Source organism: Rissa tridactyla, chromosome 9 (assembly GCF_028500815.1).
Source record: "Rissa tridactyla isolate bRisTri1 chromosome 9, bRisTri1.patW.cur.20221130, whole genome shotgun sequence".
Lineage (NCBI taxonomy): Eukaryota > Metazoa > Chordata > Aves > Charadriiformes > Laridae > Rissa > Rissa tridactyla.
The window spans coordinates 22,774,177-22,799,505 of record NC_071474.1 but is presented as its reverse complement, the minus strand read 5'-3'; the positions used below and the strand labels follow the sequence as shown (position 1 = coordinate 22,799,505).

The window sequence follows — 25,329 nt, the reverse complement described above, 5'->3', positions numbered from 1 at the left end:
GAGAAGTGATTGGGCTCACGCCGGCAGAACGAGTCCCTTCGGCGACGTGCGGTGCCAACGTTGACGTCCTGCCAACATCATTGTGGTCGGGGCAGCAGAATCGCTTCTAAATGCACAACTGGGAAGCGTTATTCTACTCGTGGTGGCTTTACAGGTCCCCTGGAGAGCAATGAGTAGCATCTCACCCAATAATTAAATGAAAATATGGAGCTGCTGGACCCTAAAAAAAGCCCTGAATGTCTTTTTTTGATTCTTTGCTCAATTCCTTTTGCCAAGCTCAGTGCTCTCCTCTCCAGTGAACTTGCATCTCTCCACCTTCCAGCAGACCAGGTTTCAGCTATGCAGGGATGGGAGGAGTAAGTCTGTACATTTTTGTTGGGAGTAAGGGTGCGAAAAAATAGGACTCCATGGACTTTACTATGCTAGAAACTTTTGCAGATAGTGGTAATGTCAATGCTTTGGTTCTTGATGTGAAGTTGGTCTTCTAGAAATAGGGCATTTGAATTTCCCTCTAAATATAACTTAGTTTTAAGTCAAGGTATAAATTTAAGCTGATTTTTAATTAACCTCCAGTTTGAGGGGGTTTTGTTTGAATGAGCTGTAAGTGTTTCGTATCATCTTCATCTTGATCGTATGTTTGTTAAATGAAAACCTCTTGTTGTTTGGATCTAATTCCTTAATAAAGTGCTCTGCGAGGACCCTGCATCCATCAAAGGGTGGCAGAGACTTTATTGTCATAAAAGTGAAGAAATATTTGGAGGTAACTTTTCAGGATATGTCCTGAATTCTGCAGAAAAACGGTCATTAACAGATGAATATAGAAATTATATAGAAGATTAATAACTGAAACTTAATTGAATAAGTTTAACATATATATATGGGCAGCAATGATTTTACTCTAAACCTGCTGCTTTCTGTGCATAATTTGCATGGTGTCCTGCAGACCAGGAAACACTCAAGGAATTACATCCCTCAATCACAAAGCCATAGTTATTTTTCCTGGTCTGTGATTCTTTCTGAAGACAACAAAACCCATAACTGGAGAAATGCTAGGAAAAAAGAAATAAAGGGAATTTTTTTCCACCTCAGCTTTGGAGCAATTGCTCCGGTGTAGCTTCTGCTGCATACACTCCTGCCGTGAAATGACAGCGTGTATCTGAGTTATTGTGGAAAAGGTTATTAGTTGAGGACTTTAATCCCTCTTCATTTTTGGCCAACGCAGCCTGAGGTTGCACGGGGGATGGAAGGGAGGGAGCAGCAGACAGGCAGATGTGGGGAACAACTGCACGGCCTGGGAGTGAGTGTTTCTGACCCGTCCCAGAGGAAAAAAGAAGAGCCGAGGAGGGAAAATTAGCCAAAATCATGCATCTGAAGTAACCGAGGCCAGGAGGTACGTGATGACCGACCTCAGGTCATGCACTGTCTGTTGCAGAGCTGAAGATGAGCCTAAAGAAGTAGAGACCTTGAACTCAGTGGTCTTTTATGGTCGTTTACAGGACTATATTAAGCAAAAAAAAACCCCGGCTGGCATTGCCAATTAGTTATTTTGCACTGATCTTTGGAGTAGTAGAAAATTTTCTGTGTGGTCATAAGAGTTTCATACATGGATGTCTAGAGGGCTTCTAGAGCAGAGTTGATGATGTGTGCCCAATGGAGATGTATGCAAACTTAAAACTCTAGATAACTGGGGGGTTTTGTGGGGGAAAAATAAAGTGTAATGCCCCCATAGTTCAAAAAAGAGCCACGAGAATAATAGGTAAGCCAAGCAACATGCACCAGCTGCATATCACCACTAAAATAAGGCTCTTCTTTTAGCATCATGGCAAGGTTTATTGCTCTCTGAGTGCTCAGGACCAGGTCTGAGCGGGCCAAGCTGGGACTAATGGACCCTGCGTCCAATTAAGCGGCTGTCAGAAGCAGGCGGTTGATAAATGATGCTGACTCCCATTACTGCTGCACGCATCGCCATCTCTCTCTTCTAAATCACTCAGGAGAAGCTTATGCTTGCTCAAGAAATATGCAATCTTCTACAGTTGGCTGGGTTGCCGTATAGAAGCTTTTTTCCTGACTTGCACTAAAAATACAACAAATCATAGTGAAATATATGACTTTTAAATGCCTATAGTTTAGCAGGGAGCTGTGAATGCTATTCTGCATGCCTGCTATGTCCTGGTTCTTCTATAGGAACCTGAGGAAAAAGCAAAAAAAAAAAAGAAAAAGTAAAATTCATAGTGCGGAGTTGTTCCTTATTTTCAGGTGGGTTTTTTTTTTCCAACGGGATGCGTTCTGTTTTGAACCTGAAAGGCTTTAGAGCCATTAAAAACTCCTTCTCTGCATCCACACCTATGGATATAGTGTGTATGGTTGGTGTAAAGGTACATGATGTCCCAAATACTAAATTCAGGACCTCGTAATTTTTTAGCACAAATTTCCTTATGAGGTGTCTCAAAGCACTCCAGGCTCTGTAATTCTAAAAATAATATAGGTAGTCTTCATGTTAATTTTGGATGGGGGTACTTTGGAGAGTTGGAAGAGCATACTTTTTTTATGTTTTTTGCTCATATTAAAAATAAAAGCAGAAGCAGCAATAAAAAATGAATTGGATTGTTATAAAGGTGTATCATATTAGTACATTTTTGAGGATTTTTTTTCCTTTTTTTTCTTCAATTATGCCATCAAAATGTCTTACAATAGAGAAGTAAAAACACAACTTGGATCGGTAGGACTTTTTCCAACATGTGGAGTAACGTGCACTTCCAATATCGCTGTTTCGAGAGTGAGTCGCAAGTCTTAAAAGCATATGATAAAAATTATGGGGTTTATGGACAAACCAGCTTGACTTTATTCCAAACACCCTAAACTAATTTCTGCAGAAGACTTCTCGAAGTAATTCAGCTGAAAATCTGTCTCGGAGGCAATAACCTTTATTAAAGAGCAAGAGTCGGAGTTATTTTGGTGGAAAATAAATAGCTTTTTTTTTTCTCCAGTGTGAATTTGGGGACAGATCCTCACTTTTACTGTAAAGGGTCGTGACTCTGCTGGTCTTGCAGTGGTGATTTCTGCTAGCTGGAGGGCTCTTCGTTAGCCCTTATAGCACCAGCCATTAATAGTGGGAGATGTAGAAGAGTAGAGCCCAGTGAAGCAGGAAAAGGAGTTTTGTTCCTTTTTCTCTGTAATTAAATGAATATGTTGTATCACCGTTTTCTTCTAGCAACTAAATACTAAATATTAGTTGATGCAAATACATTGTATAATGCTTTAACAGCAAGCCAGGCAAAGGAAAGAGAGAAGCAAAGACGCGTCTTTGGTAGGCACGGTGTGCCGTACAGCTAACCTGTGTCTGAGCAAAACCTTGGGGTGCCTGAAATGGTAGAATATCCTGCGATTCCCTGTGGTTGAGATTGTTCGAGTGGTTCTTTAATCATTTGCTTTCGCATCAAGACAAGTATCGGTGGCGTATTAGCAGAAGAGGTGTTCGCTTGGGTAAATGGTGCGTCGGTTTCCATGAAAACCTTTGAATTTCACCTTTCTTTTTCTGCTTGTACCCAACATCATTATAATATCTGTGGGGTCTTTTTAGGAGGAATATAGAGCAGAAGGAATTAGCTGGCACAACATCGACTACATAGACAACTCCAGCTGCATCAACCTGATCAGTAAGAAGCCAACAGGACTGCTCCATCTGCTGGATGAGGAAAGCAAGTGAGTAGGAAACTGTTGGTTTTGCTATAATGATATTTGTTTTTTCACTTACAAAGCGTTTATCCTTAAGTCTTTCCTCTTGTGATTCTTCCCAGAAAAATGCTAATAGCTCACTGGGATGATTTATCTTCTGTCTCCAGTTTTGTTTCTGAGGTGGTAATGCAAACAGTGGAGAATCAGCAAGCTGAGCAAAATGCCTTAACAAATAATAATTAAAATTCTGTTTCAAGAATTTCTTCCATTAAAGGGAAGGGCAAAGGTTTCCTTGACTTCTCTCCTCACTTCTCTCCCTGTCTCTTGTGGCATAACAATGTGAAGACGCGTGATGCTGAGCTGACTGAAGGGAGAATCCAAGTGCATGAGTTAAAGCAGGTTGTGTGGGTGCTGAGGTTGAGATATAAGGTGGATTTATCAATTTACTTCTAAAAACTAAGCCAGAGTGAACTGAGGGCAGTTGTATGTAGGGGCTGCAGGGTTTCATGAGCAGCTGCGGTTGGCACCCTTGGGTATTTATGTCCATCCCACTGGTCTCAGTAGAAGTTATCAGATGAGCTTGTGGCTTCTGTGTTTGCCTTTGGGTGGAAAGTTCTGAGCGTAAGGCACCTCCCGTCAGATGCACGTGCCAGTTTTCTCCCTGAGAAGGTCAGAGAAAGGCCAGGTGGATCTTCTGGTGTCGCCTTGGATCTGCATGCGCTGGTCCAGGGCACGAGCTCTCCTCCCACCATTTGCAGCTTTCTCCTCCGTTTCTTGTCTCATTGACCAGACACACAGCATTGGTAATGCTGTCTCACTGATACCACACTAGGCTAAACCAGCTTAGGTAAAGCTGGGAAATATACCCCCAAGTCGCAGATTTACATGAAGTTTGAGGATGGAGAATTGGCTTGCTCTTACCAAGCTGCTCAAGCTCTCTGTCCTTTATCTTCCTCTCTCCTATGCCAGCGTCAGTCAAGTAACTCCTGAATGTGAAGTGAGATTTGTAGGCAAAGCAGCTCAATATTTCCTAAATGTGTGAATACCCCATAGATATAGGTGCAGTCTAAGCTGTCAGAAACTTGGGGTTTCAGATAAAGGCAGCTACTCTGAAAAATTTCCATACAATACGCATACAATGCAGTATACCACAATAAAAATATACCTGTTTATGCTTTTATAACTGATTTCAGACCGTCACTAAATCAGTTAAGAGTTCGTCAGACAACAGATACACCTTGCACTCGTATATAACCACACGACGCATACAAAATAGTGCTTGCTTAGTATCTGCAGGCACAGAAGTGGAAGCTCAGGATTTCTCTGTTTTCCCATTGGTGTTGTAAAAGCTTTTTCGTTGGGTTTACGGCTTTCTTATTTTTAATTCTTTCCACTCAGTTTTCCTCAAGCCACAAACCAGACGCTGTTGGACAAGTTTAAGCGTCAACATGAAGGGAACTCCTACATAGAATTTCCAGCGGTCATGGAGCCGGCTTTCATCATCAAACACTATGCGGGCAAAGTGAAGTACGGAGTGAAGGTCTGTCACCCAGCTGTTCCCCGGCAGTTGTTTTCATTTAAAGCATCGAACTGTGATGGGGAAGGAGAGCCCCAAAGGCTCCATGGAGATGTTTTGGAGAGGACTTGGCTAGAGAAGAGATGTGAGGGTCGGGAGAGAAGTGTTTGGTGAAAAGCTTGGTTGAAATGAGAAGGTGGTGGGGATGGTGTCTTCCTGCTCTCCTCCACCTTGCAAGCTCTGCGTGTTGGCATTTAGGGGAAGAATTTAGGGTTGTGCACTGAGGTTAATGACATGTCCCAAGCGATGGCTTGAAGTTGGGTATTTGGTAGCCTTTCTGGGCTTGGTTTGTTTAGAAAACCCAATGTTTTTTGCATCATTAGCCATTTTTAAATAGAGGTTACATGAGCATAGGTCTTAGCATGTCACTGCTGCAGGTACTTCTTAAAATGCCACACAAATGATTTCAAACTTGACCTTATTTATATTCATGCCAATTATTAGCAGAAACAGTTCTGGTGGGCAGGTGAGCCTGGATGATTTACGACTCGGGATTTACGACTGCAAATCCGTAATTGTGTTTCTGATGCAATAAATGCACGTGACACACTTCAGCATCAGCTTCAAGATGCTTCAGAGAACAGGACTTTGGGATAAAACATTTATTCTCTGGACATAAAGAGGCATCTAATATGGGGGCAGAAAAAAAAGATAGAAACAGGATTCAATGATTGTGCTGTCCCAAGGATAGCCTGGCAGATCTTACCTGATGTATCTTGTAGATATTGTTTATTTTCCTCTTTTCTCCCCCTCTTTTTTTCTCATTCCCTAGGATTTCCGTGAGAAAAACACAGATCATATGCGCCCGGACATTGTAGCTCTCCTGCGAAGCAGCAAAAACGCCTTTATCTGCGGGATGATTGGGATCGACCCTGTGGCCGTGTTCCGCTGGGCAGTCCTGCGGGCCTTTTTCCGGGCGATGGTTGCTTTCAGGGAGGCTGGAAAACGATATGTGGAGAAGAAAACTGGTACGTGTGCCGATCTCCTAATCCTAGCGCCTGTTTTTCACCAGCAAGCATAGACCTAATATATTACTACAGTATTTTAAGTAGCCTGACTTATTAGGAGCTATTAATCTATTTTTAAAAACCCATTAAAATACTGTATAGATTTTTGCTATGCAAAAGTTACATTTAAAGGTACATTTGGATTTTAACACATCGTAAGAAAACATTTTCACTTTACTGGTGCTTTAACTTTTCCTTTTTGTAGGATGCATGCGTAGAAAATCCCGAACTATTTGAATAGAAACATAAAATTTATTCAGCAAATAAGGCAAATTGTTTTTGCTAGGAATTCTTGAACTGTTAGTTACAGCTGGGGGGGGGGGGAAAAGGAAATAATTCTCCTCTATAATTTTTCAAGCTGTTCACCCTTTAAGCTGCAAGAGACCGTGTCTCTTGTCTAGCAAAATTCATTGCTTCGCAGTCATCCAGAACCACCTCATGCCGAACGCAGGGGCATTAAATTGAAGGAAAGTAATGGTGCATCATCATGCTGTGGCACGCGATACCTGGCAGTGCTTGTCGACCATTTCTCTGCATAAAGCAATTTCGCAAAGACGGGTACAAGCTATTACTATTAATTTCTGTGCACAAGAGGGCTTGAAATTCATGATGAAATTAGAGCCTCAGCAGGGAAAATGTCAGCTGAGTTAAAATTAAGTCGGAGAGGTGTGCATCAAGGAGAACCAAGGAGCTTTGGTGGAGGAATGTAGATATGGAAGCAGTACAAGCAGAAAGAAAAATTTTCTTGTTTGGGGCGAATAATAGCATCCCAAGAACAGCAGGAGGCAAAAATCAGCTTTCAGCTCTTGAGGCTTTTCCTCTCGAACTGCTCGGATGCAGCGTAAGAGAAAAAAAGATGTTTCTCATGAACCTGGGTCTATCTGGCCCATCAAGGCAGCGGCGTTTCGAAACGCCAAGAGGTAGATGGCATTGGGAGGAACATCACTCAAAAGAGCTGGCTTCGGGAATCCTGATTTGCATATTTGCCTTTTTTATCTTGAGTAAAGCCTGGGCTGAACTAAAGTGAGCTGGTCAAGGAGATAAAAAATATGCATTCAGTCTTGTGAAGTAAGAGCTAATTTCAAGCCCTCCTTCGCTTTCTGCGTCTCTGGCAATCGGTCATGCCTGCCATGCTCCTCTCCTCACTAGCTACCTTTCTGCTTTTCAGTCTTGACTTTGTGGCATTAACTTGCTTATATCTATAGATATCAATATATAGGTATAGAATAGAGTCCTGGAGGTTTTCAGACAATTCTGGGAGACTCACCTCTTGCACTGCCTTCTCTTTCCATACCAAAACTAACACGGTAATGGCTGAGTTTCTAAACCTTTTCTGGCACACGTTGCTGCTGTTTTATCTATCTGGTGTCCTTTGGCCTGCTTTCAAATGGCTTTGTGCTTTGTAACCTTTGGGGTTCGAGTCAAAAAGAAAGAGAAAAAAAAAAAAGCCAGACCCCTTAAAAAGCTGGATAAGGTTTATCTTAAACTTCCCAACAGTCCTCAGATAAGTCACACGCTGAATTTCTATGTGCATCTGCAGCCTAAAGTGGGAAAAAGTCATGAGAAAGTCACCATGACATAGGCAGAACTAGTGGGAGGAGATTACCTAAATCTAATTCCTATACTGAGGTACACCTTACCTGTTGGGCAAACTTGCCCTACAAGCGATGGCGGAGCTGCGACCACTCTTGTTCAGCTGCCTCTGAACTCTTTGGAGAGGTACCCATCGTCTCCTGGCATGACTTCTGTCCAGGCAGTGGTAGCATTTAGCAAGGTGAAATCCATAGCAATGTTTGCATAGAATCATAGGATAGTTTGAGTTGGAAGGGACCTTTAAAGGTCATCTAATCCACCCTTCCTGGGACATCTTCAAGTAGATCAGATTCCTTAGAGCCCCATCCAACCTGACCTTTTCATCATGCTTTTGCTGGTGAGACCTCGTGCCCACCTCCCGTTCAGTTGTCCTTCTCCAAAATCCCATCCGTCTTGCCAAAGCACCACAAAGCAGATGGCTTTAGGAGAGTTGGACCTGAGCAGAAGGCTTGGCCAGTGTCTGGAAGGTGGGACGGGCTGGTGTTGCACAGCATGTCCGCTACTGGATGCTGGTGGTCCTTCCTGCTCCCCGAAATAACCCAGAAAAGTCCCAAACTGATGCTTTGCATCTATTGCAGAAGGCATTTGTCAGTTCTTAAAGAATCAGTAAAATTACCCCACCTCGATAGGCAAAAGCAGACAACCAAAGACAGCATATATTTTAGGTCTATTTAGGTTTTTTTAACAAACCTTGCTGGCTTTATTTAGCCTGATCTGAATGCCTTACTGCCCACAGATATGGAGCTTTCGATAAAATTATGGTAGATTAGCTGAGAATAATTTCACGCACATATGTTCATCCAAGTGTGCATGCTTAATATTTGTATATAATATTTTAAAAGGCGTGCTGCCCTGTTCTTGGTTTCTGAGGTCCTGTCTGCTGCTGCTACCATCCGTAAGGCGGGTGTAATTATTAATGCGTAGGGGAAATATATGAAGCGTGCTTTCATTTATTTATGGCTCTTTGCACTCTTTTGTCTTAACCCTGAAAGAACCTTCTTTGCTTTTACCTCTCTGAAGGCCTGTCTGAATCACGCTTGCAATGCCCAACGGGGATTTTAATGAACAATGGGGATTTTAATGAAAAATCTCTAGCTTACGTATAAGCAGCTGTGCAAAAATCTGATCTGCTTTCTTTTTGCATCATCCTTTTGGTTATCTTCTCCGCGCCAGCAGTGACAACCAGTGCTACAGATGCTTCTGTAAAGATAATCAGCATTTTTTCCTGCTGGCTTTAGGGACTCTCCTTTTTTTTTTGTGCTCCTAATGTCCTTGTAGCGCAGCTTTTAGTGACTGCCCGATTGTCCTCATTAACCTGGAGGTGAAGAGCAGCAAAGTGGTGTCACAGTGAATTTTGGTGGGTACCTTTCTTTCTTGCCTGAGAGACACCTCTTATGGTGCTACCAACCCTCCTTGGGTGAAACATGCCAGGACCTAGCAAGATGCAATTAGATGAAGGGTGGACTTTTTCAATAACTTGCTTTTTTATTATTATTATAATTGAGTTTATCAGGGAGGATTAAGGTAGTCCAAAAGAACTACACATTTGAACTAGATTTGTTAATGAACTTTGATTAAAGGAACATTATCAAGCTTTTTAGGAAAGAAATTTGGCTTGTTGACATTTTTTTGCTATATCATCAATCTGAATTTATTACGCAAAAAATTCTAATACTTCGTTAGCAAAAACTTGATGGAGAGCTGGTGCTGTTTGTATAAACCAGGCTGTTGAGAATCTCAACTTTCTCATATTGGTTTTGCTGGACATGAACCTAAATCTTCGCTCTGATGAAGGGTTCGTGGTCCTGGGGCTGGGCTGTCCCTCCATGGGTTCTGCATTTGCATTTAGCCAACAAGGGCTGCTCCTTGGCTGGCCTGCAGGATAACACCTTCTCAGAAACAATCCTGCTGACTTCTGCATATTTATTCCTGAAGCTGGGCACCAAAAAACCAACACACACACACACACACCCCCCCAAAAAAAAAGAATAAAAAACCAACAACTGTATTTGACAAATAAAGGTGATAGCAACCAAAAAATTGGTCTTTGAGGTCTCACTGAGCCGCATGAAGTGGCGTTAATGCGAGGAAGGTGCTCCTTGACAGTGTTCCTCTGGAAAGTTCCGATTGGTCCTTGCTGATGATTTAATGTGTTGGTATGAAATGCTTCTGTACCTGCTGACACAAGGTAACTCCTCGGTGACCTCATCGCACCTCAATGGGAGCATGACATATCCCTTGACTTGGCCAGTAAAGGACGACGGGGAGATGCTGTTGGCACAGTGTCACCTGTGTAACCCCTCTGCCACCCTGTGGTCAGAGCTGGGCCATCAGAAGTCCTCTTGAGATGGTTTCTTCCAGTTTTTGACCTCAAACCCATCCTGCGTAACTCCAGACTCTGTGTCCTCTGCCCTTGAGGAAAATGGAACCCTTGTTTAATACAAAGAATTTCTGGTTTCCTTTTAATTGCCAATATCTGAGCAAAGCATGGCACCGGGATGCAAGATAAGAATTCGAGGTGGCCATGTCTGGGAGCATCTGCACAGGGAATTGCGGATAACTCCTGGCAGAGCCACAGAAAGGATTTTAAAGAGCAGTTAATATAAGTAAAGATTTATCCAATCATCTGTTTTTTGCCCCAATAATCTCAGAGTGTTTATAAAGTGATTATGCTCCAGCTAATAAGGATTATACGTGGGGTTGGGACGTGGTCCAGCCCATCGCTCCTGTGCCACGGTGCTGTGTCAGGAGGAAACCGAGGTTAAATTGTGTCGAGCGCGAAAAATGCGCGACCCTTGAGCTCTCGCGTCCTTCGGGCTTGTTCTTTACCCTCTCCTGATTTCTGCTTATATAATCTTTCTCTTCTCTCCATTTTTTTTTGTTGTTTTTATTTTGCTTCCCAAGGGCATGATGATGCAGTGCCATGTGCGGTTTTGAAAAGTGTGGATAGTTTTAGCTTTCTCCATCACCCAGTCCATCAGAGGAGCTTAGAGATCCTGCAGAGATGCAAGGAGGAGAAGTACAGTAAGGCTCCACCACCTGCCCTTCCCTCTCATATGACACTCACATGCCAAGAAATGGAAACCAGGTGCATTCAGCCTAGCAAGGGTAAAAAAACTGCCCGAGGAGCCTTCCAGGATCGAACCGCTGCCTTAGAGCAATTTTGAGCCTATCTGGGGAAATTAGTAGGCAGAGTTCGAAGAGTAAAATTAAATGCAAACCCATGTCTCTTGAGATATGGCATCATTTTGTTGGCCGTTTCCCCGTTTACTCACTGATGCTAAGTTGGGATGCTGATGCTAGGGGTATTTTTTGTGTGTTTTATTGTTGTTATCACATGTATGATAAAAAGTTCAAAGCACCGCAGGTCCAGTGGGACCTGATATAAGGCACGTGGCTGGAATTTGACTTTATTTAGATTTCATTGCACTTTAAAAATAACTTTGGCCGGTGAAAATATTGTTTCTGAGGGCTTGTACTTAAAACTGAAGTATTTGGCAATGTTATTTTATGAAATGAGTTGGGTAAAGATGCACTTGGTCTCCATTTCTTCCTCCTCACTCCTCTGTCACATAATAAACTCATCCTGCATGACAACACGGACACTTCTGCCTGTGCTACTATATTATATATATATTAAAAAATATATATTTGATGCTCGTATCCTTAGATATATCATTTTTCTGCCATTATTATCTTCCTTCACGTTGCACATTGAAACTTACAGAAATAGAGCACTGCTGTATGCAGTCTGCAAAGGCAAATCCTCAGCCTGAGTTGCTAACTTAAATATCGCATAACTTGGGCATAAATGCAAACCACCCAGGCTTTTTCTGCAGACCCGAGCACGGTAAGTACGGTAGTTGCATGTTAAGTCTTCACAAATGTGCTTTTCCTGCGAGAAACCTCATATCAGATTTCCACGCTTCTTGGATCATGTAGCATTGGGAGAGCAGAGGTGGTTTAATTCTTAATTTAGACTTTAATTTTTAATTTCAAGTACATTGGGTTTTTCCTACAAGTTCCCACCATTGCTACAAGGAAATAGAAAGCAGTAAGACAAACACAGTAATAGATTTTCTTAAGTGGCGCTGTACTGAGTGACCTTAGTGGTACTACTAAGACACTGTTGAAAAGGAAGGTGATTATCAGTAGAGTAATTTTAATTGCAAATAATTAATTAGTTACATTTTTTAATTTGTAAATTAGCTCAGCAACATGGGAAGTTGGGGGGGGTTTAATTTGCAGTTGCTTAGGTGTGAAGAGGGAAATTCATGAAACTCAAGAGACACTTAGAAACAGAGCTTTAATTTAATGCGACGCAGTGAAGTTGAACTCAGCGTTGAGCTCAACATGTTGAAACCTTGCTTAGTGTAGACTTGTCCACACGGTTCGGTCTCACATAGGGTAAAACCAGCAGATGGATGCGAGAGTAACGCCGCTGTAGTTTGTGAATTGGCCAAGAGCATCCAACCTGACAAACGAGTAATTCATGTTCTGCATTCAGAAATCACTCGGCTCTTCCCACGGGGTGTGCTCTGGTGAGCTGCGTCCCCAGGCTTCAGTTCTGTGGCAGGACAAACCAGGCTTGGAGCCTGGATAATTTTTGGGTCCTGAATTTAGTGGGCTTCCGGGCCCTGCAGGCGAGGATGCTTGGGCTGAGGTTGGCCCCGGGGACTCGGCTTTTCCCAGAAGTCAGATGAGGTTACATCCGTGTCAGCCTTGAGAGAGGGACCAAATAGGTCATCTCCTTGCCTTGAATTGTGCCATTAGTTCTAGCTATGCACAAAGAAGAGAAAACTAATTGATTTGATGAATATATTGAGGTTCCCTGTAGGTCACTTGGTATTCAGCTTGTGTAGCCAACTGGATGCCCTTCCCTTCCAATCTCAGCTGCTTCGCGGCTGTCTTTGAGCCTATCAATTAATTTGTGGCAAAGCAGTGGGTTTAGACCTCTAGAGTTCAAGAGCAGAGCTGTGCTGGTTGACGTTCATGACTGGGATTATCCAAAGCTCTTCTCAGTGAGGGCAAAGACCTGTTAGGCAAATCAGTCTGTCTTTCTAAAACACTACTGCTGAAGAAAAGGGAATATGCTTGAAAAATCATAATCATTTTCTTCCTGAAATGTAAAATAGATCACGCCACATGTGACCTGGGGGAAGGCAATGAGTGGTTTCCACTCATACCACGGTTTCTTGCATGCAGCGTATTAACGTATACAATTTAATAACCTGTATTCCCTATACAGAATTTTGAAAGCCGCGTGTGACTCATCAAGTTAAATCTAAGACCTTTTTGCTTTTCATTACTGAAAAAAAAACCCCCTCTATTTCCTGGAAAAGGGGCTACGTCAATATGACAACTTTTATTAGGCTTTAGCATGTACGTATTTCTTTTAAGGGCCAAGTCATGGCACAATGTAGAAAAGTGCTTTTTTTTTTTTTTTGCTTTTGTATGTCCAAAGCAATCTTTAACCCAGCTTGTGCACCAGAACTTTTATTAATCAAAAAGTCACTTAAGGTGCTAAGCTGGTGGAATTACAATGTGGTTTTAATGCAGCTATTATCTAGAAGCCTGAAATGGAAATTCCATTTCCCCGAGCAATGCAAGGTGCAGATGCCATAATATTTTGAGACAACCCTGTCTTCGTAACTTCAACCCGGCTTGTTGGGTTAGACGGGGTTTGGGGCTTTTTCTTTCTGGGATTTCTTTGGTGGGGAGTGCAGGGAAGTGCAGGAGGACAGAGTTTACTCTAAAAGGAAGGGCATGGGCTTAAAAAAAAAAAATCTTAGAAATACCACTGAAAGGCCCTTTTTCATTAAATGCTTTAGATTAGAGAAGCCTTCTGTGCATTAATGTGCAAGTATTCAGGCATATGTACTATATAAAAAATGGATGCAGCTAGATGTTAGGTACTTTATTAGTGCAAAACTAGCTACAAAAAATACGAACACAGTATTTTAAGCAGATTCCTCATTATTCTCTTTTTTCCCTCCTTTACAATTGGGTTTCTGTACTCTAAACAAGCAACTTTTGGCACAGAAACGCCAGTCTTGAAAGAGGTAAAAGAGCGCTTCTAGGACAAGAAATGTAACAAAAAATGGCTTAAATAGCAAAAAGGGAGATTAGAAAGAGAGTTTTGAATTGTAGGCATAGCTAGACGCTCAAATAGATTATCTGGCTTGCTTTCCAAAAATCTCCAGAGTTGGAGATTGCAAAACCTTCTCAGCAGGAGTGACTGGATCCTGCCTTGAAGCACAGGCAGGATGAAAGATGACCTGTGGCAACACATTCCCGAATTTTCTTTTGCTCAGGTTTCTATTTTCTAGGATATTTGGGCACCTTTAGATACAATAACTTAACCAAGTGGACCATCAGCCTTTTCAGGCTTCTCCTGCCCAATGTTCAGGCTTCAAGAAAGCTGTTATAATATCTTAATAGGTAAAAGAGGACAGCAGATGTCCTGTTAAAGGGATGTCACCTGTTGAGGTTTGGTAAGAATTCACCTTCTCCTTGGACATTTCAGGCTCTGAGGGTCAGCAGGACAGGCTCAGATCTCTGCATATTTGCTTTGTGTTCATCTTCAGAATAAAAAGATCCTTAGGGCACCTTTTAGCTCAGCATCTGGGCTATTATTAAATAGAAAAATGATAAATGTGGGGAGTAGGGGATATGCTATATTGCTTCTTCCTATTCTGTTATAAACTATAGTTTAGACATCTTTCTTTTTAGAGTGGGGTTTTTTGCAGTGGTTTTTCCACTGCAGAAATCTCAGGGTAAAGGAATACACATTTTTCCCATGTTCAGGTTAGTGCTGCGATGTTTCCTGTCTCACTGCAGCGATTTTAAGACAGTTAAAAAATTGCTTGGCTGTTTTCATGTCAAATTCGAGCTTATCAGCTCTTTAAATATCTGTAGTTTACTGACTTGAAAAGTGTTTTGTTGTCTACAAAAATTGTCTTCTGTCTTCCTAAATGCTTGGTTACAAAACATTTCCACTTTCGGGAAGATAACAGGTTGAAATGTCTGCTTCTGTAACCACGCATGATGACTTTATTGGCTATTTATTACATATAAATTACTCTAAAACTACCCCTATCAAAGGATATAGGTTCAATAGGCAATAAAGGTTCAAAAGGCATTAAAGCCTCGCCGTGCAGTATGTACTACTCGCTATGCATGGCCTTGTCCATATATCTGTAGGAAGGGAAGAAGTGTGCAAGGAATAAATGACCATTTTTCCAAGCGCCCTACTTATGTCTGGGTGTTTTGCCTGTGCAAGCAACTGGGTTGTCCTAGAGCTTAGTAATATTTTGGACACGGGTGGCTGGTCCCCCCCAGTCAGAGCAACTTCTTCCTTCACACCGATTATTTACTAGCTGGGACAACGTGTCCCTAACACAACATGCATGTGTGGGAGGGGAATTAGTAGGCTTGAGCAAACAGCATTAATCATAAGGGTGATGACTCTGCGGCAGAGAGGTAGAACTTCGTAGACGATGGGTATGTCAGCATCCTTGGCACCCTTGTATGCCCAGCATGTGCTATGACACGTCCATGCTCCTCCTCGCTGTAGTCAATGCTAAGTTATGGCTGTGCTAATTGCCTTTTGGTGCAGAGCCAGGCAGAAACATCTTTTTTTTTATGTGCTGCTCTAGGTATTACTCGGAAGAGCCCGCGGACTCCGCTCTCAGATCTCCAGGGAGTCAATACCATCAACGAGAGGACCCAGCGGTAAGTCTCTTGTTTTTATGTTGGCAGGGCAAGGAAATGTGGCATGGGAGAGCGCTCGCTGTTGTTATAAATGACTGTATTAATGTTTCTTCCAGCTTGCTTATTAATTTTGTTTTCTCTTCGTTCTTTCTCTGCTATGTGATCATATCTAAATATCTTTACCTGACTTAACGGCAGGCAGGGAAAACAACTTTCCTCCCTCAAAAGGCAGCAATTGTAGGTGGTGTGGTGTACCAGGTGGTAAGAAGCTTGCAAAAAAAATTAACAAATGTGCTAATATCAAGGAAATAAAAATTTAGTGAAGATTTTTCTGGAGTGAAAAACGCAGTGGTGTGTTTGGGTGCAGAACTGCACACAAGCCGTGTGATGGTGACTCTGGGCACTGCTGAGTGTGAAGGACCTGGGAAGTTATGGGGCTTGAGATGGTACCTTGTCAAATGTTTGCTTGCTTTTGAGGGAAAGAAGCATGTTAACTTCAAAAAGGTTCAATTTTTGCAGTTTTTATGTGCAGTTTTATTTTTTTAATCCTTCCTTGAAGGCTCTGGCCATTCGAGCAACTCCTTAATGAGACCTTTTTGTTTGAGAGTCGGGTCTACCCTTTGAGGTGCAGATCTATGCCTCTTCTGCAAAAGGTTTTCCAAATCCATTTCAGAATTAAGTTGCTCGTGAAACAAAATGTCTTCATTTCAAAGGGAAATGTGGGTGCTGACCCTCCTTTTCTCCAGCTGCTCTTGTGTGATCCCTCTGCAGACACCTGATTATCCAAATGCCACCTCTAAAGGGGTGTAGTGCCTTTCTGCTTCCCTCTGAGCAGATGTGTGTGTGCTGGGGAAAGATATGATCAGAGCACCCTCAGCTCCTAAAATGATTGCTTGGAGCTGCAGACATCTAGGTGTAACTTCATGGCTGCTGAGTTTCACAAGTCTAAAACAAGGTGAAAGGACTCTGTCTGAAACATGTTCATCAAATCCCCTGTGATGGTCCTTGCATCTCAGTGGGCTTCCCTTCCACAGAAAATAAAATGTCCTCCAAATATATTATTAAACCTAATTTTTTCCTGGCTTAAATACCAAATGTCCAAGACAGAAATTAGACACACGTTGTTTCTTTTTTTTTTTTCCTAGGGGAACAGAAGTGTTTTTTATTGTCTGGCTTTGTTCACCATGTGCCCTCTGAGTGCAATCAAGACTAGAATATCCCTCTTGCCCTGGATTTCTTCCCTTTGAGAGTCTTATATCATTACAAGTTGGCTTATTTTCAGTAGTCAAGAGAGGATGTGATTTCCATAAAATTGTTGGACTGAATTCATAAATTTGTGCCACTTCTCAAGTTTGGGCAGAAATCCAGCTTGTGCCAGCAATCTCACCCTATCATGAGAACGTGATGCAACCCTGGTTGTCTTCACATCAGTCTTTCCCACCCCTCCTTTTCTTTCTCCTCATGCTGCTACGGCTGTAATCTGTTGGGTTACGACGATAGTAGGTACATGGTAACATTAGGCAGAGAAGGTTGGTGTCTCCAGAGGTGTGACGTTCACTGTTTCTAGCATCTCTGGTTGCGCAGGTTTCCCTAAATGTGATGTAATGTGAAACTTTGTCCCTGTGGAGATCTTCACGTGTAGATAAGAGTAGTTCTGCAGTTTCTCTAGCAAGCCTTCAAATCTGATGTTGATATGTGAAGAACAGCTGTGAAGTGGGATGGGGCACTTCTTTACCATACAGCTCGAGCTTCAGAGGCATGTCAGTGCAGCAGCTTGGGTGCTGGCATTTTCATAGCCCAAAACATCTCAATTATCTCAGCGAGGGGCCGTTGTAAACGCAGGGAAGCTCCTCCTGTCCCAGGCAAGGAGGGGGATGTATTTGTTTACTGTGGAGTTCGGTCTGTGGTCAGCTCGATTTATTTGGCTTAACCCAAGCCAGCAGAGCAGACAAGTTGCCTTAAACAGACAGGATCAAGGGCAGCAACTACTGTGTCTTCCTTCCATCATCCTCAGCAGTTGCATCCTAACAACAGGATCAGGACAGACAGTTTATTCCCTTTACTGATAAATTTGCAGAAAATGTACTTTTGAAGTTGCCCTAACTCCTGTGTTCCTCCTGGTGTGGTGCCTCAGCAGCCCGGTCCATTATCTTTGCTCCTCTTGGGCATCACCAGTGACGGGCCCCCAAATGTCATCTGTGCCACTTCCTTCTGAAAGCACAAACCGGGTCTCTCGTAAGATCTCTGAAATCCATCCTGCGCTTCTGGAGTAGGCAGGTGATTTTGATACCTTTCACTGTGGATAATTTTGACCTGAAGAGTCATATCATGCTTCATAAATGCTGGTATTTCAGTTAAATTGCGCTGGTGGAGCAAGAAGGGGTAAATAGAGGGGTGAAGGTAACATGTCTAGAAGAGAGATTTACTTTAACAGCTTTCCAGCAGATAGTCCGGCAAGTGATTTACGGAGCTAAATTAAATAGGAATTTGCTTTCAAAGCCGTCTCATGATCATGCGGTCACTGATAAGTCTGCGTTGTACATCCAACCCACAGGATAGCCCGGGGCTTACTTCTATAAGCAAATTTGAGGCATGACATCACGCAGGAAGTCACTGCGGAGGGTTTAGCGAGCCAAGTGCTCTCCTCTGATCTCAGAAGAAAGCGGATGGGTGGTTTGCACATGCTGGGGGGGGAAGCCAGGCTTCAGCAGAGCCTTGGGAAGCTGGCGTGCCTTGGAAGTGCCTTCACCGGCCGTCGAGTAATGAAAGCCATGCCATCGCTAACCAAAAGCGCTTGGGCTGTCTGTTTTCCTGCTGGTTTATGTTCATTGATGAAACTGTTTTATGTGCAGCGATGTCTAAGCAGCATGCAGGAAAGCAGGTGTTGATCAGTCTGTCTTGAAACTGTTGGTAGGGCTTGGTGAGATGATTGACCTCCCAAGTGCAATACAGGTGTGTTGGTTGCCATATACATGTATCCATCCTGAAGTGTCCATAATAAACACAGCTGTTGTTTTATCTCTTTTTTTTTTCTTTTTTTTTTTTTTTAAAACCACATGGGAATTTCTAGGGTTTTTGGTTCCCTAGTCCTGTTCAGAGTCCATATATCCACAGCTGATCTCAAGCCTGAGAGTGCATTGAGGTCAGCCAGGGTTAACGATGGGTTGTAGATCCCGAAAGTGGCCATTGAGGTTTAGTGGCACCCATCAACCAGTGATTTTTTTTTTTTTTCCTCCTGCAAATAGGAGGTTTTTGATGGACAGGACCTTAGCTGTAAAGAGAAAGAAGATGGACTGGAGAGATCACCTGGATATTAAAGTTTCTCGTTGGCCTTCCTTGAATGGAATGGGCTGCTTAAAGAAAGCAGGTCCTGGAGTGCTCAGGCAGGGGTTTACTTTGTTGTGATTCATCCTTACTTTTAACAGTGGTTCGTGTCAAAATGCTGATTTAATGGGGCTAGGAAGAAATTTGAAAAGCGCTGCGGCGAGGCAGCAAGGAGACTTGCACTCCAGCGCCACGTTGCTCCAAGGCTCTGGCTCCAAGGCTTTGAGCTGGCTGAATGAACGACTTTACATGCTTTATTTTTTAATTTCCATGTGGCACTTAGTATTTGCCCTTCCTCCAAATCAAGACTGTAAGGCAAAGGGCTGGTTTGTTGCTAGACCTCAGAAATGACCGGTGCCGGAGGCGCCACTTAAACCACCATGTCCTTCGGCATCCCCATGACCAGAAGACTGGTGCTGCATTGAGTCTCCTCCTATTCCTTTTCCTTCTGGCTAAGATAGCTCAGGAGGGCTTGCAGACCCCACATTCTTCCTTAGATCAGTTTTATTTCATAGGAAGGTTTCTGCAAGGCGGATAGAGAATTTAAAATTAAAAAAATACAAACAAACCACCAAAGCCCCACCACCAAACCAAAAGTATTGCAGTTGGGTGCAGCCCAGGAGGGGCTTTGCATAACCCCAGACACCATAGGAAGGCTCCTCAACTCTGGGAAATATTTGCCCTGATGTGAAGTTTTGTCGCGTACCCATTTCTCTTCCTCCAAGGGGGGATTTTGGTTCCTCCCACCCTTCCCTTCAGTCCTTCTGCAGCCAGGAGAGCGTTTCTGGTGACCAAAACAGCGCTGCTCCACAGCACAGAGGACCAAATCGGGCGAGTGATTTGTAGTCGGGTACCAGTGAGTGATTCTGGGCTGACCCGTCAGTCCAGCTGGGCTGGCATCCTTTGTGGCAAATAATTCATTTATTGCAAATAATATTTGCTTTTTCTTTTCCTAATGAAATAATTGCATGAATTAGAGAAGACAGAGTCAGCACCAGCGTCATCTGAAGTTGTGACTATTAATGGTGGCAAGGCTGACGGCAGAGGTTATAGTCTTGTATCCTTTGGACCACTGGGGCATCCGCAGACCCAAGCCTTCCGACTGGGAGAACTGGGAGCTGTTACTCTCCTGCTGACAGTTTGATCCTTTTATGAGTATTTGATTTTTGAAAGGTGCTAAATTAGCCAGTCGCTTTGTGTGGTGTCTGGCGTCATGAACTCATCCCACAGGAGTGAATGAACAGTGAAAAGAATAAATTGGCGACTCTCACTTTCTACCGATGGATTATTTTATGATCTCATTTTTTATTTTGTCACAGAACCATTTTTTTTTCATATTTTCCTAACGTTGTGGGGTGTTTGGTGTTGCAGCGATGCCTACGCGGTTGGCTGGAATGGCCGGATGGGGATGCGGCACAGCAGGCTCACCAGCCCTGGTGCCTTCCTAGACAAAGACGGGATATTCGTCAACACGACCAACAGCAAGCTGCTGGAGAGGGCCCACGGCATTCTCATGTCAGTATACAAGGAAGGGATTGTGGCTTTATTCCTGGAGCATAAAGAGCAGTATGGGTAGTTAGAGAAATGTAAATAGCCAGAATAAAAAATAATCAGGGTTTCAAGTAGACTTGGAGACATTTCATAGTTGGGTCAAAGCGACCCCAGTATGTTTTACACGTCTGATTTATTTGTAATGACAGACGTGGGGAAGAGAGAGAAGGAACGAGTCTGCCGGTCAAACCAGTCTCAAGATATGACAGCGATGTAATGCAGTCACATTTTTTAGCGCGATATCAAAGTTTCCATTACATATTAGGTGGGGAAATGATGTCGATGATTCACACTGCAGCCTCATCAGAAGGTTGAGAGAACATGCTGGGGTGGCTGGAGTTAACGTAGGGTATGAGAAAGCTGGAGGGTGGTCAGTTGTGTCGCGACGCTGCTCCCTCGCTCTACCCAAATTACTGGCATCCCCATCATTTCCAGTGTAACAATTCCCTTTAATTGAATACCTTCCTCTCAAACCTCTGCCACTAAATTTGTAAAACTGGTTTGCAGGGTGCAGAAGCAGCCCCAATTTCAGTGCAGGTTGTAGGAAGCAGCTGCTGAAGGGGTTTGGGACGGGCTTGTTTCATAAACTCCTACATTCTGCAATTGCACGTGTGGATTAACCTGAGCCATTTATTATCTCCCCAGGCGAAATAAGAACTTCAAAGCCAAACCCAACCTCCCAAAGGTGAGCGAGAAGCAGCATTTTTACCTTGCCGGTCCGTGGGTTAAGACTGTAGGTACAGTGATGAGGCGAGGGAAGACCACTTGTATCTACATCAAGACCTTGGTCAACTCGGCTCCGTTCAGGGCTCTTTAATTTATATAAAAGCAAAGGGTTTCAGCCCTGATTTGTGCTGGGAGAGTGCTATATTAGTGCTTGCATCCTCCTTTCTTGGACCTGCTCTGGCTCCTTTTTTCCTACTCCAGGGAAGGAGTACATACATACTGGAGAAATTCAATAATTAAATCTCTAAACTAAAACGAGTGAGTAGGCTGTGCAAGAGGGCTGGTACCTGATAAACAACAGGCTTGTCTAATACTCAATTTCCCTCCAACTTGGCTGCATTTACTATGTTTTAAGAGATGCCAAGAGATCTGTTGTATCTAGAAGAATAATGCTTGCTGTCGTCCTTGTCGGTGCTGTGTCGGTGGTTGGGAATGGAGGACAAAGAGGAGCAAACTTTGCTTTTGCTCCTCTCTGTGTGCACGTTGCATCTGGAGAGGCACAGATACAGTTAATTGATGAACGGCTAATCAACAGTGAATAGTTTGTCTGGAGCCCTTAGTGGGTAGAGGAGCCAAATTTCTTGTGGTCAAAGATGCCCTGGGCAAGTCCTCGGAGGAACATGATCTGGGGATCTGGCTCCAGCCAGATCAGAGCAGAGCTACATTTCAAGCCGTCCCTCGGTGTTTTCCATTGAGATTAAGTAGGGTGGACACCCTAAGGAAGCCCTGCAGAGGGTATAAAGAGGGATATAGCACATAGTATGGTGATAAAATCTAATAATCCTTATATTTATCAAGAACAAACAGAGTCTTTCTCTTCCGCAGCACATGCTGGATGTGAAGTCCCTCAAGCACCTCACCAACCTGACGCTGCACGATCGCATTACCAAATCTCTCCTCCATCTCCATAAGAAGAAAAAACCGCCCAGCATCAGCGCCCAGTTCCAGGTAATCCTTTGCCTTTGGTACAGAGAGGTGAATTAAAAGCAAATACCTGCTCCGGGGTCCCCAGGGTGCCTTGGAGGACACTGGCAGGCACAGTCTTGTCCCGTCCTTGCCACCGCTTAGGACATGAATTCAGCTGAGGACGTGGCTTGGGTAAGCTGGGAGACACTCTGTGGCTATCTAAAGGGTGTAAATGGAGAGAAACAAGAGCGATGGTGGATCTCGTGGGGCATGATGCGATGGAGCAAGATGGGATGTGAGGATGGGCTGCAGAGCTGTTGGTGCATCGCCGTCCTCTGGTATCTCGCTTTCCAAGCCATCGCGTCCTGGCGCTTTCTCCGCTGAATCGAGAAACCACAAAATCCAAAAATGACATCTTTACAGTCTTTTCACTTGCATTCAGCATCTGCAGTTCAATCTGTTTTCAAGTCAGACAGAATGTGAATTTTAATAGGGACGGAAAGGTCAAAATATTGCTGCGCCACCTCCAGGCAGGCAGAGGAGGGATCGATAGCAGCATTTGTTGTGTCGTCGGCGCTGTGCGCCAGCCAGCCATCCCTAGGAATAGCTGCAGCGAAAATAATCCTCCAATATGCGCATCAGGGCTTGGAACCTGCCACAAGACACATGCACAAGCAGGTGGTAATATTAGAAAGCAGCTTTTCAGTTAAAAATTCGGTTTCTAAGCAAGTCTGGCTTGGTTTGGACTTCTAATTTTATTTTGTTTTTTTGAGGTGCAAGTCGTTTTTAGAAAGTCTCCATGCGTAGATCTGGATAGATAAAGTAATTAAGTCTATAAACGCACACACACACATATATATATATGTATATAAATCTATGTATATATAACTTGCAGAATGCGCTTCTGTAGAGAGAGAGAGATACATACATTAAGGTTAGCCTAGTCTAATGGTATGCTCTTTAAAATACGCAGAGTTTAATTCATACAATACCACGGGGGGGTTGAAACAGGGATGTCTTGGAGTGATATGCCTTCCCGAAACCTATTCATCCTTCAAACAAAACTCGGAAAAGCCTCGGGGTGCGTGACTGAGATTTTTATATATATTTTTACAGCACATACAAATGAAAGACCACTAAATGCCGTGAAGTTTCCCCCCTACCCCTGTGCAGCAAAGCAGATCGTTCAAATACCTTTCCCTTACGCTTTCTGGTGTTCCCCGGCAGTGATTTGACAACGTAGGAGCTGCATCTACAACCCATCCTTTTTTTGTGTCAATGAATAAAACCATATTTAAGTCGGAGGCAGCTCTGGCCTGACTGCCTGCTTCCCCTCCTAGACAAATGCCGGGCACTCCAGCCCTAATTTCGTTTAACACTCGTAAGAGAGAAGCATTTTCTCGAGAGAGCAGCCTTGGTGCAAACCAGACAGATCTCATCAAGAGCAGGCTAATAAAATTGTGGCGCATGGAACTGGGTCACAGGCAGGAAACAAAAATGTTTCCTATCTCGGGGTTTGAGTGGTTTTTTGGTTTTTTTTTTGCTGATAAACGCTGCCTTGTGGCTAATGCCCGAACGTCGGCTTTGCAGCTGCTCTGTCTCCTATTGATTTTAACCATGCCTATACTTACGGTAATCTGTAGGTGAAAAAGCTGCGTTAGAGGAGGCAGTAAGAGCAGCGATGGCTTTCCCAGTTGAAAACTAGACCACTGGTACCTAAACTGGGGATTTACAGCCTTCCCTTTTCCCCTGCGTGTGCTGCTGGTACCCTAGAGAAAAAGATGCTGCCCCATCTAGCGTGGGGTGATGCTGAAACTGTTCATCACACCCTGAAAGACCAAACACAGGTGGCAAAAGAGCAGGTGGCTGGAAAGTTTTGCAGGCAGAAGGTTCAAGGAGCAGGGTAGGAGGTTAATCCGGGGACCTCGCCTGTCCTTTACGGATTCCCGATGGCCAGAGCTTGCGCCAGATGGCAGAGAGTGCCTGCACCATCTGCCACGCGCGGGATACGGCTGGCTGCTGATGGAATGGAAATACCCTCTCCTATGGGGCTGGCGGTCGCTGTACCACCCAATTTCCACAATTCCCAGCGCCGGGAGTGCTTTGCTTGCTGTGATTTCAGCAGGGCTTTTTGGGAAGGGGGCTGCATCCCATGTGTCTCCCTTCCCTCCCACCAGCCCGATGAGGGGCACGGTGGGATGCTGCAGCATCCTTGCTGATCCATATCTCCTAATAGACTTTTTTTTTCTTGCTTTTTTTTTTTTAAAAAAGAGTGACTTCAGCCTACTTTTAAGAAAACCAGGAGCATGCCAGCAGAGATCTGCTGCGTCATGGCGTTCCCGCTGCTCCCTGGGCTGGGAACAACGGGGACATTTGCATGCAGTTAATATACGCGTAACGCAGCTGCGTCGCACGTGCGTGGGATCCGTCCCTCGCTCTTCCCTAGATCCTGGATGCAGATACATTTTTCTAAACATGAAAGGCTTCCTATAAGGATGTCTTTAAAATGATCAGAAGGAGAAGAAAAGGCTTCCTGGAAGCAGATCATTAGGCAAAATGCTTCTTTTTAGTATCACACTGTTTTATTAACACATATATTCAAAAATTTATAACTTTGTCTATACTAAATATGCAACAGAATATCTTTTACACAACAGAGTTTGAAGCGCTGTAAAATTCAGGAGTAATGAACTCTGGTGCACGTTACTAATACCATGTCACTAAGGTGCTTGGCAAATAGAGATATTCAAATTATTTATAGGGAACAGCAATAAAAATGCAGTCGAGGAGCCTGGCCAGCTCCAGCCTGACTCAGCTTGCTCGCATTTTCAGTATGGTTTTATTCAAAGAGCTTGTGCTTCATCGCTAAAGAGTCAAAGATTTGTGAGGTGGAGGAATAACTCGGCGTGACGTCCTGCTGAAGCAGTTGGGCGTAACGATGATGCCAGTATAAATTCATTTTTATGGGCCAGACTTTTAATAATGATGCAGAAATAAGGGGAAATACAGAATGGGAACCTGGAAAACCCTTGATTCTCAGTGATCGCAACTGTGCATTTCAGCAGAGGGATATGGCCAGGAATATGCCAGCATTCTCCTGGCCATTCCATATTCATAGCATGAAACAAGCTATGAAGTGTTTAGGGTTCACAGGCGTCAAAAATCACCGCAAATTCCAGGTCTTCCCTTTGCAAAGCCCTCATTAAGAAAATTCATTTTTAGGCCAGTAATGAATTTTTGACAATTAAGAATCAGGAA

General features: G+C 43.5%; 1 protein-coding gene across 8 annotated transcripts in view; it reads left to right on the top strand.

Annotated features, from left to right (window-relative positions):
- Window positions 1-25,329, top strand: part of MYO9A (myosin IXA) — a 188,189-nt gene that overhangs the window by 133,115 nt on the left and 29,745 nt on the right. For 7 of the 8 annotated variants that reach the window (XM_054214434.1, XM_054214438.1, XM_054214433.1 and 4 more), the window contains 8 exons: window positions 3,581-3,702; window positions 5,074-5,215; window positions 6,024-6,219; window positions 10,756-10,875; window positions 15,510-15,585; window positions 20,260-20,403; window positions 21,085-21,124; window positions 21,991-22,113. In XM_054214434.1, coding sequence (XP_054070409.1) covers window positions 3,581-3,702; window positions 5,074-5,215; window positions 6,024-6,219; window positions 10,756-10,875; window positions 15,510-15,585; window positions 20,260-20,403; window positions 21,085-21,124; window positions 21,991-22,113 — 963 coding nt within the window. The remainder of the gene's footprint in view (window positions 1-3,580; window positions 3,703-5,073; window positions 5,216-6,023; window positions 6,220-10,755; window positions 10,876-15,509; window positions 15,586-20,259; window positions 20,404-21,084; window positions 21,125-21,990; window positions 22,114-25,329) is intronic. The other variant, XM_054214436.1, reaches the window with a different exon arrangement.